This window comes from Austrofundulus limnaeus, unplaced genomic scaffold (genome assembly GCF_001266775.1).
Source record: "Austrofundulus limnaeus strain Quisiro unplaced genomic scaffold, Austrofundulus_limnaeus-1.0 Scaffold46, whole genome shotgun sequence".
NCBI classification, from domain to species: domain Eukaryota; kingdom Metazoa; phylum Chordata; class Actinopteri; order Cyprinodontiformes; family Rivulidae; genus Austrofundulus; species Austrofundulus limnaeus.
In genome coordinates, this window is record NW_013952448.1 from 2,555,830 (window position 1) to 2,573,519 (window position 17,690).

At 37.9% G+C, this 17,690-nt stretch overlaps 1 protein-coding gene across 1 annotated transcript in view; it reads left to right on the forward strand.

Annotated features, from left to right (window-relative positions):
* arap1 (ArfGAP with RhoGAP domain, ankyrin repeat and PH domain 1) overlaps positions 1 to 17,690 on the forward strand; it is a gene marked incomplete in the record, with an annotated part of 30,775 nt that overhangs the window by 5,569 nt on the left and 7,516 nt on the right. The window contains 19 exon segments of the mRNA XM_014008024.1: positions 40 to 125; positions 520 to 702; positions 8,973 to 9,147; positions 9,472 to 9,606; positions 9,790 to 9,925; positions 10,122 to 10,224; positions 10,357 to 10,549; positions 10,634 to 10,679; positions 10,828 to 10,991; positions 12,135 to 12,347; positions 13,026 to 13,131; positions 13,215 to 13,362; positions 13,538 to 13,621; positions 14,178 to 14,261; positions 14,400 to 14,517; positions 15,209 to 15,322; positions 15,415 to 15,560; positions 15,723 to 15,805; positions 16,163 to 16,213. Of these exon segments, the coding sequence (XP_013863478.1) occupies positions 40 to 125; positions 520 to 702; positions 8,973 to 9,147; positions 9,472 to 9,606; positions 9,790 to 9,925; positions 10,122 to 10,224; positions 10,357 to 10,549; positions 10,634 to 10,679; positions 10,828 to 10,991; positions 12,135 to 12,347; positions 13,026 to 13,131; positions 13,215 to 13,362; positions 13,538 to 13,621; positions 14,178 to 14,261; positions 14,400 to 14,517; positions 15,209 to 15,322; positions 15,415 to 15,560; positions 15,723 to 15,805; positions 16,163 to 16,213 (2,368 nt within the window).

A 17,690-nucleotide genomic window follows, 5' to 3' on the forward strand; every position in this document is an offset into this window, starting at 1 on the left:
GTGTGTGTGTGTGTGTGTGTGTGTGTGTGTGTGTTTCAGGAGAGCACAGAGGACTGGGTCCTAGCATCTCAAAAGTAAGGAGTCTGAAGATGGACAAGAAGGTGTGGACAGAGGAGCTCATTCAGGTGAACAGAAAATGTAGTGACATGTTCTTTAGAAGATTTGATGAAGCAAAAATCTAAATATCAGAGCATGTGTTATCTAGATATTTTGTGTGTAACAAACTCATTTAGACTCCAGTTATTTATTTATATCTTAAAGGTAATCTTTGTTAAGCTTAAATGACATTTTCTGAAGCAGCCTTTCAGCTTGCTTGGGTTCAAAATGAATATTCCATCTTGCTTCCCAAGAATAGTTAAAGAAAATTTATTAGCCAAATGTCTGTTGTGTTCAAAAACTATAGCATGTTTTTGGCTTAGTAAATGACTCACAGTTCAAACAGGTAACATCAACAATGAGTTCTACAATTGACAATAAATATGTTGATTAAATATTATTCTGGTTTTGATCTTGCCGCAGGTGTTCCTGCAGCTCGGGAACGACCGTGTGAACAGTTTCTGGGCAGCAAACGTCCCGCCAAGTGAAGCTTTATCGCCCTCCAGCAGTAGCGAGAACAGGCGGTGCTTCATCTCCAACAAATATCGCCAGGGCAAATACAGGAAGTACCACCCGCTGTACGGTAACCAGAGGGAGCTCAACAACGTGAGTTCACTCACGCAGTTGGAATGTTTGCTGTTGTATTTTTTTTCTTCCCATATTTCATCACACATTTATTATGTAAGAATATGTTGAAAGTTTTTTTTTTTTTTTTTTGATAGCTGAAATATTGGAATCCAGTTTGGTCAAATGTCAGTGCTGGCTGAATTGTCACATCATGATATATTAGCTTGCAAAGGATTTATTTGTTTCCTACTTTACGTTTTACACATTTTTATGCTTTTAATAAAATATCCATAGTAGACTTTTGGTCAAAATACAACCTTATTAACAAAGCATTTATAAATGAGTTTCTTTTGTAGCTGAGTTTAAAGTGAGATTTGACTGAACTCGTCTGGTTTTTTTTCTTGTAGAATTTGTTTTTGTAAATCTTTTTTCTACGCACGTAACCTCTCAATAGAGCCGTTAATTTTTATCTTCATTCAGAATTGCACTCGCAGAAACCCACGCCCACACTCAGCAAACTAACTGTTTTATTGTCAGCAGTTTAGCCTGGGTTGTGTTGTCTTGTCGTGTTCAACTGGTCCATAAAACACTGCAGCATAGGTACAAGTGCTGAGTAACGTAACGTTCAGCTGGACAGGTGTCATAATTTCTCCTTCACATAATCTCTTTATAAACTCCGGATTAAAATATTGTTTTATTCAAGTTTTTAGATAATTACATTTAGAAATATTGCTCAGAGAAATGAGTAAAAATGGCATTTTGAGCCCATTTTTTTGGAGTTAGGTGATATATAAGTGATAGACAGCTTTAAACATTCTTAATCTGAGATCATAAAAAGTACAGCAGGATTTAAATGTAAAGTAGATAATGAGGAGAAGAGATTTTTTTGTTACTTTGAACTTCTGATTTAATGAGATAATTTCACACCAAATAGCTCAAACAAAGTGGCAGCCTCGTGTATTATAAGGGATTCTGCTGTAACTCAGAAAAATGCTATTTCTCACAAAAGATACTTTTTAAACTAAACTAGATAGGTAAATAGGTGAAGTGACGTTTTTTTGTTACTGTATCTGTCTGACCTGGGTAGTTTTTGAGAAACTCTGACTTGGCTATTTTTTGTCACGGTCACATGTTTTCCAGTAACTCATTCAGGTGTACAGACAGCACACCTGCACATTCACTTCCTCATTCAGGACATGACTAGAATTCCTTCGTGTTGTTCATGAACCTGAGGCAGGGAGTAAAACAACTTGAAGGTCAAGCAAACTTAGTGCCTGTCATGTCAGAGTTTTAATCTAGAAATTGTGTATCCATTTTAGTCAAACTATAAATAACTTTATGCCCAATCTTATGTGACGTTGTAAGTAAGTACTTACTTACGTTGTGAGATCTCGAAATTATGATAAATGGCCTGAACCTATAAAGAGCTTTATCAAGTCCCTACGGACTCCAGATCACTTCACACTTCAATCATTCACCCATTCATACACATTCAATGACTGAGACGGACAGAACAGGGAATCAAACCGGCAACCTACCAGTTACAGGACGACTCCCCTAACCACTCAGCCTGTCAGAACTGTTGACATTCTTTGTGTTGTTTAATTTATCCAGTGGTTCATGAGATATTTTATTAACAAACCAATGAACAGACTCATGCAAGTCCATTGAACCAACATCCATAGTCGGTGTGATATTGTTGTGTGTTATAAACTCACTCATACATTTTGCACTGTTTTGGTTTTTAGCTCAAGTGTTCTCAAAGTAAAAACATTATTTGTGAGTCCTTATCAGTTTGAGAAATAATTCCCTTTAATTCTGCCATTTTGATTCAGTATGAGAATGTTTCATTTAATTATTTTGCTGTGCTGCATGTTAATGTGGATTTTTTTTTAGTCTTTGTGTTTCTTTCTCTGCTTGGTCACTTAATAGCCTCTTAACCCACTTCCAGCCACAATGTGCACAGCTTCTCTGAGTGTGTTGGTGAGTCACAGTTAACACCAGACTGTGAGTTGCTGTCTCTCTCTCTCTCTCTCTCTCTCTCTCTCTCTCTCTCTCTCTCTCTTTTTTTTTTCATGTGTGTGTGCACCTGGGTTTGTTACCTTTTTAGGACCGTTTCTGGTATAAACACCTACTTTGTCAGGACCAGTAGTCATTTTGGGGACTAAAGACTACAGTGGAACACCACTGGTGGGTTAAGGTTAGGGTTAAGGTTAGGTTACAGTAATGAATACACGGTCCTAAAAAGGATAGAGATACAAACGTGTGTGTGTGTGTCACTGTTTGGAATGTTCAAAGGGAGGTTTAGGAAAGTTTAAGTGTGTTTTTTTTTTTACAGCTGCTGGTGCTGCTCCTTTTTTTTCTGCCTCTTCCAGTGGTTTTTCTCCTCATGTCACAGAACTCTTTCTGTTTTATAGGTAGTGTCTATAGGTGTTTCTACCTGTTCTGTTTGTAGCCCTTATTAAAATGTTTGCAATTCTCCAGCTGAGCTTGTTGCATTTCTTCTTGGGTGTGTCCAAAGAAATTTTAGGCAGCTAATTTATTTGTGGCAACTTTGCTCTTACGACAGAAGACGCCGACAAAAAAGGCAGCGCTTAAGGAATAAGATTGTGTCCTGAGTTTTTAAAAAAAGCGTTTAAGGTTTGTTGTTCTATTCTCAGCTTTTAAATCCTCTCCACGGCTTCCTCTTCTGTTTATTTTTCCCCGTTTTCCCGAGTGTGACATCATTACTCGCTGATTTATCTGGAATGTGTGGTAACTCCGCCTCTCCACCACCTCCTCCCCATCTACTCCTCCTCCTCCTGTCCTCATTGTTTGGCTGTGAGTGCTACAGAAAGCTGATCTCTTCACTCTTGGCTTTTGTTTTTCATCTGTAAGTCTCTCTTATAAACTTTGTCTGTGTCAAGTCTTCATAAAGTAGCTGTTTCCTTTACATTTTGAACTTTAGGGGGTTGTGTGTTGACAGTGATACTGGGTTGAGTTTGACAGGAACTGAAAACTTGAAGCTGTGTGTATCTGTGGGACAGGGTAGTGAAAATCTCTCTGTGCAGCTACATCTCTTGTTTTGTTGAAGTTGAACTTAGTGAAAGAGTGTGTTTGTTTTATTGAGGGTAGATTTGAGCTTGCATGACGGCGTGTTTGTGGACTTTGGATGCCAGATAGTCATCTCAGCAAAACTGCTCAAACTGTTGTGTTGCATAGTTTTGCATTAGCGTTGCTGTCATGTAATCTGTTTGAAATGATTCTTTGTGTGTGTGTGTGTTTCGTACTGGAGTGGGTATGTTAAGATGCATATTATCATGCATGTGTGGACATGCACATTAATAGTCCTTATTTGTGTTTTTTTTTCTCCCATGTGTTAATGATGCACTTCTAAGCTGAAATCTGTCATCGTCTCTAAAGTCTTTTTGTCACTCTGTCTTTGTTCAGTGGCACCTATTGATTTTCAGTTCAATAAAGTACTTTTTCCCCCTACAGCAATTCAGTGATAAAGTTATCTCACGGAAAAATGATAAAAGAAAAGCCTTGCGATCTTTGATCAAGGAAGGAGCGAGCTATTTTAGGCTAGAAGAGAGCTCTAGCAAAACTAAACTCTGCAAAGAAGATTATCTGCCTGGACCGGTTCATGACATTAAGACAAAAAAAAAAAAGAGCAGAAATGTTGGAAAGATAAATGCTGGACAGGTTGGTCGAGTCAATTATATCAGATCAGAGCAAGTGGAAGCTGCAAATAGCTTCGGAATGATTCATGGAGTGGAAAAACCTCTGGCTATGGAATTAATACAAATAAATTATTTAAAAAAATGCATTGAGAGTTTTATGTGTGTTTGCACACACGAACACAGGATGTTCTGGGATTTCTCCTGCAGTTTCTGGTCACTCATGTAATCCACAGCTGCAGATTTATTTTCCGTTTGAGATGGGCCCTCAAAGCTGGGAATATGAAGGAGGGTCTGTGGGGGAGGCAGGACATGATGCACAAAGTTAGATGAGGAGATCTTAGCAAACGAGGCTTCTTGTGCTGACTTAGGGCTGATTGGACAATTTCCTTGTTGTTTTCATTTGTATAATTTCACTGAAACTTCTCCAGAACACTTATCGACAGCAGTGCACATCTGTATGGATTATTAACACTTCAACCAGCATGATATATGCTGTTTGGCAAATGAGGCTGGGATAGATAGAATGCTTTGTTAGGAGAATATTGTATATATTAATATATGTAGTCATTTTGGGGACTAAAGACTGGTCTCTATATGGTGGGTTAGGTTAGGTTACTCATAATGTTTATGTTTCTTTAAAAAATAACAAAGCGTATTTTTCATTCAGGATGAACAAAGTCCCACATGCTGCATTTTGTTTTCAGGCTTGACTTGGTTTTGTTTTCCTAGAGGACACACGCTGGTTTGTCACCAGTGTGTCGACTCGAGTCAAATGACAGCCATTCATGAGTCTGGCTCCCTCTGTGATGAGCTATTATCTTATGCTTTCCAAAACCATGCTGAAATGTCAGCATGCCTTGTTGTCCATCAACAAGTTTGTGGGAGGGTGAAGATACCAGTAAGCAGAAAAATATGATGTTGGTGAAATGTACAGAGAATGTGTTGTTTAATACTGTAGGTTAACGGTTCATGTCAGTCTATAATGATGTTGGTATTTTTTTTGGCAAGCCAACAGAAGAGGTTTTAAAAGGTTTTTATGGGTTTCTTTTGTTTTTGGACTTTTAGTTCAAAGAAAAACTTCTTTTGTATAACTTTGCATTTCTTGCTTCCTCCATCTTAGCCCCCTCATTTCCTCATTCACACTGTGGGACTTGAGACAGTAAATTCTTTCTGTATTCACATCAGCTTGAGATGCTGTCTGCCTTCTTGTTCATTTCCCAGCATTAACCCATTCTGCTTTGTGTTTCCAGTTCCACTTGCTCATTTTCCCCCTCTGCTTTTATTCTCTTTGGGGGTTTCTCCTCCCTCTCTCCGTAAAATCCCTTCCTGGTGATGTAATGATGAAACATGTGTATTTCTGCTCTTTCTCATCTGGATTTAATATATGAACATGTACATGTGAGAGTCTGGGTGGAGTTTTGGCAGAACGTGCACTAAAACATCTACAAAGCGTAGACTTTGTGTCTGTGTTTCTATAGGTTGAGTTTCCAGCCAAGTCTAATCAGGCTCTGATGAACATGTCCGACTGAAACGCTTTCATCTTGTTTTCACAATATTTTCTTTTCTTCCGTTTCCTCCACCCCCCCCCCCCCCCCTCAACTTTAGTCCATGTTACTGTGAAGGGCAGATGGAGGGCTGTGATTTTTAGACACACCCAGATAAAATCTCCCTCCGTCTCTGTGTCTCTCTCTGGGGAACTTGTCTAAGATTCTTGTATTCCCCTCTCATCTCTTCTCTCCATGTTATTCCATGGCTCTCTTTTCATAGGCAGCAGATGTTGATGGGTGAGGCCTTGAAGCTCTCAAACAACTCATTTCCTCATTGCACTTTGTTCTGATTGGTCCAGGTCACTCGGTCAGAGGGAACAAGCTTGCTTGTCTTTTTTAGTGAAGCACACTGACCTAGAGTGCTTTCACAGGTCGGATGGTTTGTTTAGCTGGCGTGTAAATTTACCATAAAATAACAGTACATTGCATTGATCTGTATGTGATGTAAAATAGAATGTGTGAATAGAATAAATGTGTGAAATAGAATGGTCTTATGGCTAAAAAATAAAGCGGCTAGGTCTGTAGTAGAATGCACGATAGCCTATGGAAATAAATTAGAGAGACTGGTGTTTATGGACCATAATACATTCATTCAGTACTGCTTTTTAGATTAGAGGGTCAAAGTGGAAAATCATGGAAGTTACCAAAAGAAGCATCTTTATTTTCTCACGTGGAAACGGCTAAATTTATCAGGGATTACCCTGTGGCGTTCTTTTGAAAACACCTCATTTTCTGAATGCTCCTGAGGCTTCCTGCATTTTTCATATTTCCTTTATCGTCTCAAGAGTGAAGTAAATCTTACATGGAGGTTTCTGTGTTTGTGTTAGTAGTAACTGTGGTTTTAGTTCAGATTTAATGGAAGTTTTCTCAAATTAGGGACTTTATCAGCTCTGTCGTTGTATCCAAAACTAATATGTGATTTGTATGACAGCTTGGACTTTATAGTTTAGGAAGGCAACTTTTGATTTGAAGTGACTTAAACAAAAAATGGAGAGATTTTATGAAAGAGGAGGGGAAACAAAGCAAGTCATTGTCGATGCCAGCCGCTCCATTGATCTGTGCTTCAGATTCTTTTTGAATCAGCTTGTTATTCAACCAGAAGATGTGTAACCACACTGGGTTTGTGATTTGCTCCACGTATAAATAAAAACAAAGCTTCTGCTGATTAAAGATGGACTAACCACTGTAAGATTCATAAGGTTCTATAAAGTGAAGTGATTCGCAGATCTGCTGTGATTTACAGTACAGGAATGTTCAAGTGGACAGACCACAGCTTTTTGTTTAGAGCTGTGAGAAACAAAGGAAAGCCGTTTGTCTCAATGACTTCTGTGTGTGTTGTGGGGGTTTCTTGCGCAATTTTAATCTTTGTTAATTGGTTTGTTTGTTTGGATGTGTGTGTCGGGGCTCAGTTGAGCTTAAATTGAGGAGTGGTGCAGTTTGTGTGTGACGGAGTGTTGTGGAATTTCTCGGTCGGACCAAAAAAGAGCTTATTGGTTTTAACACAAGACAGACCTGTGTGTTTGTGTGTGTTTGTATGAATCAGAATGAAGTTCCCCTCTTTAAAAAAGGCACGTCTTTTCCACAGTTTTAACTTTATTCTGATTCGGCATTTCCTCCTTCTCCTTTCTTTATTTTAGGGTTTACGGTCTTTTCAGTGCAGCTGTAATCACAAAGCCTTACTGCTGGTAGTGTTATTTTATCACACACAGAAATCTGTTTGTATTCATCATTATATTATATAAAACCAATTCTCCAGTTTCGCTATTAAAATGGTTTGGTGCTTGAAAACCTTAGTCAGTTTTTTTTTAATTTTCTTTTTAATTTATTTTTCTTACAAATTGTAGCTTTCTTTAGTTCCAAACAAAGAGCGTCTAGTATTTGCTTATGTATACGTTTTTAAGTTTTGTTTTTAAAATGAATAATTACTAAAGGTCCTCGTAGATTCGTGTTATATGACCATCCAGTATATTTTGAAAGACTTCACAAGCTCATACAAGTCTTACAGCACATTTCAGCTCTTTAATGGTTGATGTCAGAGTTTAACATAATTGAACTCCACAAGTATTAGTTGCAATTATTTCCATTTTAACCACCCAGTTATTTTGGTTGTAATAGTACGGTACACATTGTTGTCATTAGATAAGAGGTGCCAAGTGTAAAATGAATATTTTCATTTTTTAGCTCCCTTTTTAGTGTTAAAAATTTTCCACTAGCATTTTATTATTTAGCTCACTGTTCTTACATTTAGATAATTTTTACTAAATGTTAAATTTAAATGTTATTTAAATATTAAATCCTAAATCTAAAGGTAAAAGTTAAACATTAAATGTTGAAGTTCACATTTAGGTGTTTTAGAATGCAGCCTTTGCTCTTGGTGCTCGACTCGTTATGATGTCATCATCCTGAGACAGTGTCAACTGCTAGCACCAATGCACCTAAAGCTTCCCTATAAGACATGGCATTTTTTAACATTTTATTTTACACTTGTTGCTTCATAATTAGAAGACAAATATTAATTTGTACTTCAAAACTGCAAAAATCAGTATTAGCAGGTACAATAGAAGGCGTAAAGTTGTCTACTTGTATGATGTTAGTTTAGTGTCTTAGTCATTTAGGTCAGTGGGGGGTGCTAGGGGTCCCCAGAAAGCAAAAATAAATAATTTTCATAAAATCAAATTTTCTCCCCGAGCTACATAGCAAGCCCATTATTGATTTATTGATTAGTGAATAAAAGTGAGAAAAGACATTCTAAAAGTTAATGTTTCTTTACATATTTTATAGAATTGTTTGTGGTTTTGCAAAGGGGGGACCCCAGCTAGAAGCTAATGCTGTTTTGGGGGCCATGGCATGGAAAAGTTTTTGAACACTTAGTTCAGGTCAGGGTAATCCCTGCATGCTTAAACAGGAAACAGAACAGAAACATGTTTCTTCATTTTTATCCAAGAAAAGAAGTCCATTTTTTACATGACCTGACTGTTCATGCAGGTCCGCTATAGAAATGCTTGGATTTGCTGTGACGTTAAACACTGGCAGGTGTTGTTGTTGCAGTTTTTTTCCCCCTAAAGTAATTAGTTTTTTCACTGTGTCTTCTCCTCTTCAGGCTCTTTGCATAAATGTGCAGAGCAGTGATTTGTTGGAGACGTTGAGCCTGATTTTCTGCGGTGCAGAGGTGAATTGTTCGACTGGAATGGAAAGTGGTTCTACCCCTGAATACATCGCCAGTGCACATTCACAACCCCTGCAGGCTGAAATAATCAGACATAACCTCAACACAGGTATGACGTTTGTGCACTCAAGGTCAAAAGAATCACTTATGGTTTTGTTTTTGTTGTTCAAATTACCTTCTGCATTGTGCGGTTCCTATAAAAGATTTGCCCCTTCTGGGATTGTTTTCTGCTTTTATTGCTGTCATAAATTAGTCATGGTCAAGATAAACTGGTCTTATTTATACTCTATTACAGTAGGCCTATATGTTTCTATTGTAGGTTTAAGGTGAACATATATTTTGTTAATCTTGTAGTTTCTATTTAACCTGATCTTGTGTAACAAATTTGGTACACTGAATTGCTAAAGTTGTTAGTTGTTTTTTTCTTCTGTAGAGCTGCCTCAGTTACAAGTAGACAGTGCTATGGATCTGGAACCTTACCAGCCGTTACCTTGTGTGTCTTACAATGGTTTCCTGTCTAAAACTGCATCAATGACTCGAGCTGTCACGGAACGCAAGTCCAAAGAGGGTACGTGTAAGAATCGTGTAACACTAAAACTTACCTGTTCTGAAGGAAAACAATCTTCAAAGTTGTATTAGACCACAACAAACACTGAGGTCTGTTAATGTGACGCATAGTTAACGTCACGATTAACATGACCGCCGCTCTTGATGTGAGGTAGAATAAACACCCGTTTGTCCATCTGTTCAGAGTTCAGTCGTCGTTGGTGCATGTTAAATGACGGAAACTTCAGCTACTATGAAAGTGACAAGAACGCCAACCCTAACGGGACAATAAAGGCATCAGAGATGGTCTGTTTGGCAGTCGACACACCTGAGAAACATGGGTATGCACACCTATACATAAGTCTTTTTTCACACTGATTTTCTGTTAAGGAGTTATCAGTTGTTAGTACAATAACCTGCTATTGAGAACTGTTTCACAGAACTTCACTTAAAATGACCAGAATGTCCCTTTACTTGTTTTGGTTTATTTTACAATGTTCATATCGTACACTTGAAAATGTTACTTTTCTTTTCCAGGTTTGAATATACCTTTGAACTATACTCTGAAAATGAGCGTCTTTATCTGTTTGGTACTGATGATGCAGACAGCCACAGGGAGTGGGTCAAGTGCCTTGCCAAGGTAACACCATTCTCTCCATCCTCAGGCTAGCAAATCATTATATACTTTTTTAGAGAAATTGGAGAGCTCATTAAGTACTGTTTTCACAAAATTACATTATTAATTACTACATTATTTATTTATTTTTCACAGAGCTTTATCCCAGCCTCTGCAGAGCCTTTGCTGCGATTGAGTTTTGATCGTATTGGACGGCTGAAGTGTAAAGATGGCTTGAACCTACAAAAGTCCAAAGTAGGGTGGTTTGCTCTTGCAGGCTCTACGCTTCACTTCTATCTGGAGGGCAATAAGGGAGAGGAGATCCACCTCCGCAGAGTGAACGAACTCTGTGAGTGAGATGTTTGAAGAAAATCATTTGCTTTGTGCATTCATGCAAATAATAATAATTATTATATATATATATTTTTTTAAGCTATCCAACAAGACAGTGAAGTGTTGGTTCTTGTGGAGAGGGGAAGGTGAGATGAATGAATCAATTATTTGACACCATACCTGCATATTTGAGCAATTTTATATTAAATAAATTCACTTTTCAGTGATTCTCACCTGCTTTCTGTTCTAATTGTTTTTATATTGTCCTACTTGTTTGTATTTATAACTACTCAGAACTCTGTACATCGAGGGGGAAAGGAAGTTGGACTTTACAGGCTGGTGTGGGGCCATCCAGGCAGCAGGAAAGAGCGGAGGAGACAGTCTGAGCCAGCAGCAGCTCACAGAGACAGACGTTCCCGTCATCGTACAAATCTGCATCGACTACATCACACAGTGCGGTAAGAGAGAGACCCTTAAAGACTCAACATTTTGTGGAAATCTTGATGGATTGGAGTGGCCTCTGAATGTCTGTGTACTCATGTGACTGTAACAGGAGGAGCTCTGGCTGTGGGAGAGCTCAACAGGCTGCAGGACAACAAAGCAGCTCTGTTCCACCTCCATTTCAATCTTTACCCCTTCTCTTATTTTATTTCCCTCTATTTTGTCTTTTAAATGGTATTCCTCATTTATTATTCCTCTTCTCAGCCACCATCAGGGGCAAAACAAGTCCATGTCCAGCATTTATCTACACGCTACGACTAATGTAATCAGCCTTTACCGTGTGATCAAGGACTGCATGTTTATTTATGATTCTCCACACTTTTTGTGCCCCTAGTCACCGCGAACAAAATGCAATTACTTCCACTGCATGTCATTAGGGAAATTTGTTTTCTTGTCAAACAATGCAACACATTTGATAAAACAGATAAGTGAATCTGTTGAGATGTCTTCTGGGATAAACCATAAAGATTTAAAAAACAGTTTAATTTAGTTTTCGCTCCTGTTTTAATTTCCATGCTTTCCTGCAGCCCCACCACACAGCTTTCTGAATGCTCACACCTCAGTTTAGGGTATTATCTCATCAGTGTAAGGCAGATATGCTACATGTTGCTTTTAGCAGTTAGCTTCTGAAATAAAAATATCTAATTTTCACTTCAGTGACTTATTATCACTGAAAATCCAAACTAAGATTTTTTTAATGTTGTTCAGTATCATTAGATGATGATATGCATTCACAATAGTTAGTACTGAATTAATTATTTATTATGGTCCTTTTTAATGATTGTACTCTATTTGAAATTGTGGTAAATGATCAATAATGTGATACTTTTTTATGCTACGTCATCTTATTTAATTTTAACCTGAGTTAGATTAAACAGTATGAAATATTATTTATAATGCAGTACTTTGAAATCATTGGCTACTTTTTTTTAGGTATGCTGGATTATACTTCCTGTGTGTGTGAAAGAAGGGAAAAGAGTTTGAAGATGCTTTTTTAGTACCTTTCAGCTGTTAAAAACACTGGCATTAAAGGCAGTGGGTGATAAGCATTCTTTCAATAAATGCTTGGTCATTAATTGTTATTGTTGTTTTTTTTAAAGGTTTGATGTCCGAAGGAATTTATCGCAAGAATGGTGTGAATTCCCGTGTGGCAGCTTTGTGCGACCGATTCCGCCAGGATGCTCGCAGTCTGCGTCTGAAGGAAGGCGAGCATCAGGTGGACGATGTGTCCAGCGCGCTCAAACGCTTCTTTAGGGAGTTAGAAGAGGGACTGTTTACGTCGAAGGACGCCAAGACGTGGCTCAGTGTCACTGGTAAGAAGCTCTAGCCTGTTTACATTGTGTTTGTGGAGTCTGTGATGAAATTGTTCTAAGAATGTAAAATTGCTTTGAAGTATTCTACTAAATAAGGGAATATTTTTATTATTCTTAAAGTGCCTGTGACATCCAGTTTTGTTAATCAATACGAAAGCATTTCTGGAAAGATAACATTGAGAACATATTGCAAAAAGAAATTCACGTTGCTGAGCTGAACAGTTGTTGAGATATTCGCATGTGAAGTAACAGGAAGTGATGTCAAAGGGTAATGTCTGCATGTGAACAGAGTGTTGTTACAATAAGAACACAGACTGTAGAGAAGAATCTGATCTTTCTTTAGATTATTTTGAGTCCCTATCAGAGATGAAGAAAAGTCAAAATTCAAATAATATTGTTTCAATAAACAAAGACCAGAGAGTTCCCCTTTGATGTCACTTCCTGTTTCACTTTAGCTGAGCCGAATTCAAAAGAAAATGTGCCAATCATGTGACAAAGTGGGTAAAAACGTGTATAATATGCCACGTTCAGAAAGAAACGTTTGTTTTAACCAGCTGCAGTGAGAAGTGGGCAATATGCAATGTCCTGTGAGTGTGTGTATGTGTTAGCAAAAAAATCTCTTGAACCACTAGGTTGATTTTAATGAAAGTCTCAGAAAATAATTCTTTTGTACTCCAGGCGTTCAGGATGAAAGTGAAAAGCTCACACAGTACAAGTTCCTGCTGGACAGGCTTCCTCACGTCAACAAGGCTACACTACAAGCTCTTATCAACCACCTGTACTGGTGAGAAAATGATGCACAGTGACTGAAACACTCACTGTCTATCTGTGTGTACACAGACTTATTTCTTACTGTGCATGCTTTAGTGTGCAGCGTTATTCTGAGCTAAATCAGATGAACCTCCACAACCTGGCCATAGTGTTCGGTCCCACTCTGTTCCAAACTGATGGGAAGGATTACACGGTCGGCCTCGCCATTGAGGACCTCATACAGCACTACACACTCATCTTTGAGGTCAGTCTGTCAAACAGGAGGCAAAGCATGGCAGTTATGTAGCCACTAACAAAATGTACGTCTCAGGATAGACAAACTCCAAACGGATTAGGTTCTGATCAGGATGAATAATTTGAAAGTTGATTTATTCAATGTTTATTTGAGTGTGAATGAATGTGTCTGTTCTGGTTTGTAGGTGGATGAACAGCAGTTAAACAAGCAGATAGAGGAGATCAAAGCCATCATTGACCTGCGAAACATACACACCACGAAATTTCCTGTGAGCCACACACATAAAAATAACACATTATAATCCTGTTTATTTTTTAAACATCGAATGCTTCAAAGACTTTATCAGCTTTCATCTGGATCGTTTGCATCACAACCAATTGTTTTTATTGTTAGGAACTACAATTTCTTTTTGCACTGTAGCCGTTCTCTTTTACAAGTCTTTGGTCTAATTGTGTATTAGTCTGCAGACTATTCCAAGGATTTTATTTTATAATTCTTCATGAGAATCAATATGTTGTTCAAAGAGCTGTCTTTGTGAGAAAGTAACTGAAGTTAACACTGTAATATGCAAGAGACTCAATTACTGTACGTCTGAGCCTGCTGTAGTCAATGGGCTCCGTGTAATGACTGTAATTCCTAAACAATTAATGCGTCTTGTTTTATGAAGCTGCTGAACTGAAGCTTTTTAATCACATGTAGATTGTTTCAAATGCATCAAACGCATGCAGCCTTTGGTTTTCTGTGTAGGTTTTTGTTCATCGTGCTGATGCCGTTACTGGCTGTTGTACTGTGTCTGATATGTGTACTCAATGTGTGCATTCCAGCCGGTTCAGAAAAAAGAAGGGGACGGCCACTTCATCTGTACGGTGTACTTGCAAGAAATAGAGCCAGAAGAGCAACTTGTCAAAGTAAATTGGATTTGAGCTCATTCTGTTTTACTGTTTCAGTGTTCAGTTTGTTTTTGTATGCAGCTCTTCAGTGTCACAGAACCTAAACACATGGTGTACTCTGATAAACTCTGGTTCCTGTTTTGCTTTTCCTCTCAGGTCCCCGGTTCCATGACTGCAGCAGAGCTGACCTGTGAGGTTTTGGACCGACGTAATATTCTAGTTAAAGAAAAAGATTACTGGAGCTGCTGGGAGGTCTGTGACAAAGAGGAAATGGGTGAGACTCATGGAAAAAAAATTAAAAATGGGGTTGGAAGTTGCTTGTAATATCTGCCATCATTACTTGTTCAGTTGCAATGTGACGATCCTCAAGGATCGGTCCTCGGTCCTCTTCAATTTCCTGCCATTTTTTTTTGTTTTTGGTACCTAAACAAGTAATTTCACTCTGGTTTCTAGAAACCTTGGATTTCTATTTTATTCTAACTTTTATTCTGACTTTAATTTATTAATAATACATGAATACTCAAAATAAGTTATCCACTCAGCTTTTAGATACCGTCTGAAATCTCAGACCGTGTGATTTTTCCATGTGAGTTTATGGAAGTTCAACTGATGAAAGCAAACAAGGAAATAGACAAAACCTGTGAGGTGATTCATGTTCAACTTGACATGACAAATCACCATGCTCTTGTGACAGCTCTCACTCAGCAGGTTTATTGTGGCTTTTAGTTTGTGAGTATGGTATGGGTGTCACCCTTTTATTTAATACCAGGAAACCTTATTTGATGCCAGTAAAGCGCATTGGATTTGTCAGATTTCTCGTTACTTGTCAGAATACCGGTTTTCACACCTTATTCTTCTTTTGCCCATGCTGCTGTTTTCATAATGCTCAAGTTATTTTTCATCAGGAGCAGTTTGAGTTTGCATTTAGTTACATCATCCTTTTTGTGTCATTGTGTGTTCCTCAGAACGTCCTTTGCATTACCAGGAGAGAGTCTTACCCATCCTTCACTCCATTGGAGCTGATTCCCGTCTACTAATCAAGAAACATCCTGATATAGAGGCCATGAAGGTCTTTCTGGGTAAAACTCGTAAAACAAAATCTAGCTCGCTAAATCATCACGCTGCCCTTCACGTTTCACTTCACTTCTCGATGTTTTGTTCTGTCTCCCAGCCAATAAAGTGGATGTATCCAAACACGGGATAATGAAGTTCAGAGAAGAACGGAGCATCTTGGGGTTAGGTCTACCGTCTGGAAATTTCCACGAACGATACTTCATTCTCAACGTCACCTCGCTCAGAATGTACAGGGATGTCAGAGTAAGAGTTGTACACTCAGGGAAAGTCTGTATTGTTTTCACTCGTCACTTTATTTCATAATTTTATGAATGTATGTATGTATGTATGTATGTATGTATGTATGTATGTATGTATGTATTTATTTATTTATTTATTTATTTATTTATTTATTTATTTTGTCAGAGTAATCGTCCAGAACGAGACTGGCCTGTGAAAAATTTGAAGATTTACTTGGGAATTAGGAAGAAACTCCGACCTCCCACACCGTAAGGAAACACGTATTGAATAAACAGTAAATAAAGACAAAGCCTTTCTAAAGAAGCCTTAGAATTAATTTAGTTTTTTTTTTCAGTTTCAGTCTTTTTCTCATGCAAATGAGAGATTCTTGTTGTACTTTTCAGTGTCACAGATACGCTATAAGTTATTTATTAGCTATTATATAGTATATATGTTTAATTGTTATGTTTAAACTGTATGATTTCACTTTTTAGCCCAAGTCTAAAATATTACCTGGGTCTTGTAAGCATTTTCACTGACCACTAGAGGACAGACTAAGACCAAGAATCTTAATGACTAATCGTAGAAAGAATCATTTTCTTTGTTGTTCATTGTTTTGTTTTTAGTTGGGGTCTGACAGTCGTGTACGAGGGCAAGAAACCAGAGAGACAGCAGTGGTGAGTAACTCATATTACTTGTGCTCCACATTTTGTCAAAGATTTAAGTAGTTTTGGTACTTACCTTACATGTTGACATATTTGTTGTTTTAAATTTCCACTGCTCAATGCATGTTCCTTACAAATGTGGCACCATTTAAAAGGGAAATTGACAGTACAAAATTTATTGCCAAGAAACATGGTTACAACAAGGAAACAATCTACCAAACACATATTTCCTTGTGCTAAGTTTATTTTGTTATAAACATATACTTATATTTGTTTTTAGTTTCTTCCATATCAATCAACTCTCTTTTTACAGTCATGTTTCTACTTCATATAAAACTGTTTTCACTTTGACTCAGTACTGCTTCTACTACCGCCTTCTCAAAAACAGTTGAATTGTAAACATTTTAAAAATGGGGGGGTTTAATTCCTGTTTTGTTTCCACAGTTTGACCCCCATACAGAGGTAAACAGGCTCAGTTCAAACTCACTCAGCTGCTCTGACATGTTAGCAGGCAGTGGTGTTTGTCCGTTAGTGTCGGGGTAATTATATTTATGATATGCATGCAAATATAATAAACATCAGAGGAAGCTGCAGGCTTTTCTTTAGGCGGGGAAAACGGGTCAGATCTCTGCATGAGAGAGTTTGGAGAGTGAGGCTTATGAAAGGTCGGCTCCACCTAGAGGGAGAAAACGAGTACAACTAAAACTGTGGCTTTATTCTGTTCCAGGTGTGTGTGTGTGTGTGTGTGTGTGTGTGTGTGTGTGTGTGTGTGTGTGAGTTTTGGGGATGTGCTTGTGTAGCTCCGAAGTTAATGTGATGCAAGTATATTAAAAATGTAAAAGACAGTGTGAAACGCACATTCACTGTGATGCAGACCAGTAGGCACAGTTGTGTTATTTTAGTATGTAAATGAAAGAGTTTTGTTTTAAGCTTCTTTTGTTTCCCTCTGTGACTTTGTGATCTCGATTTAAAAAAAAGTTCTTAAATTTGCCTTATTCCCCATTTTGTTTCTGGTTATACTTTTATAAAACCTCACAAATGTGCTGTATACTACCATCAGTAGCTCTGCTACATCTTTATTAGAAGGCAGATAAGAAGCAGTTGCTCAGTTTTTTGTATTAAAAAATAAAGGCAAGCGTGGATGGAAAACAAAAAAAAGAAGGTTGTGATCTTGTTTTCCCGTTTCGTGTTTCCTGGTATAACTGGAGCCAAGCAGAGCTGAACTTAATAAGCAGTGATAAAAGGGGTTTGGGGTTTTTAACTAAGTAATATACACATAAATCCTGTTTTTCCAATGAAAAATGTTAGAAATGATCAAGATTTGTTTAACAACATCTGGTTTGGGCGTAATTTTAATCAAGACATCTGCAGCTTGTTGATGCACGGATGCAGAATGGAGAGTCTTACCATGGCTAATACGTGTGTATGTGTGTGTGTGTGTGTGTGTGTGTGTGTGTGTGTGTGTGTGTGTGTGTGTGTGTGTGTGTGT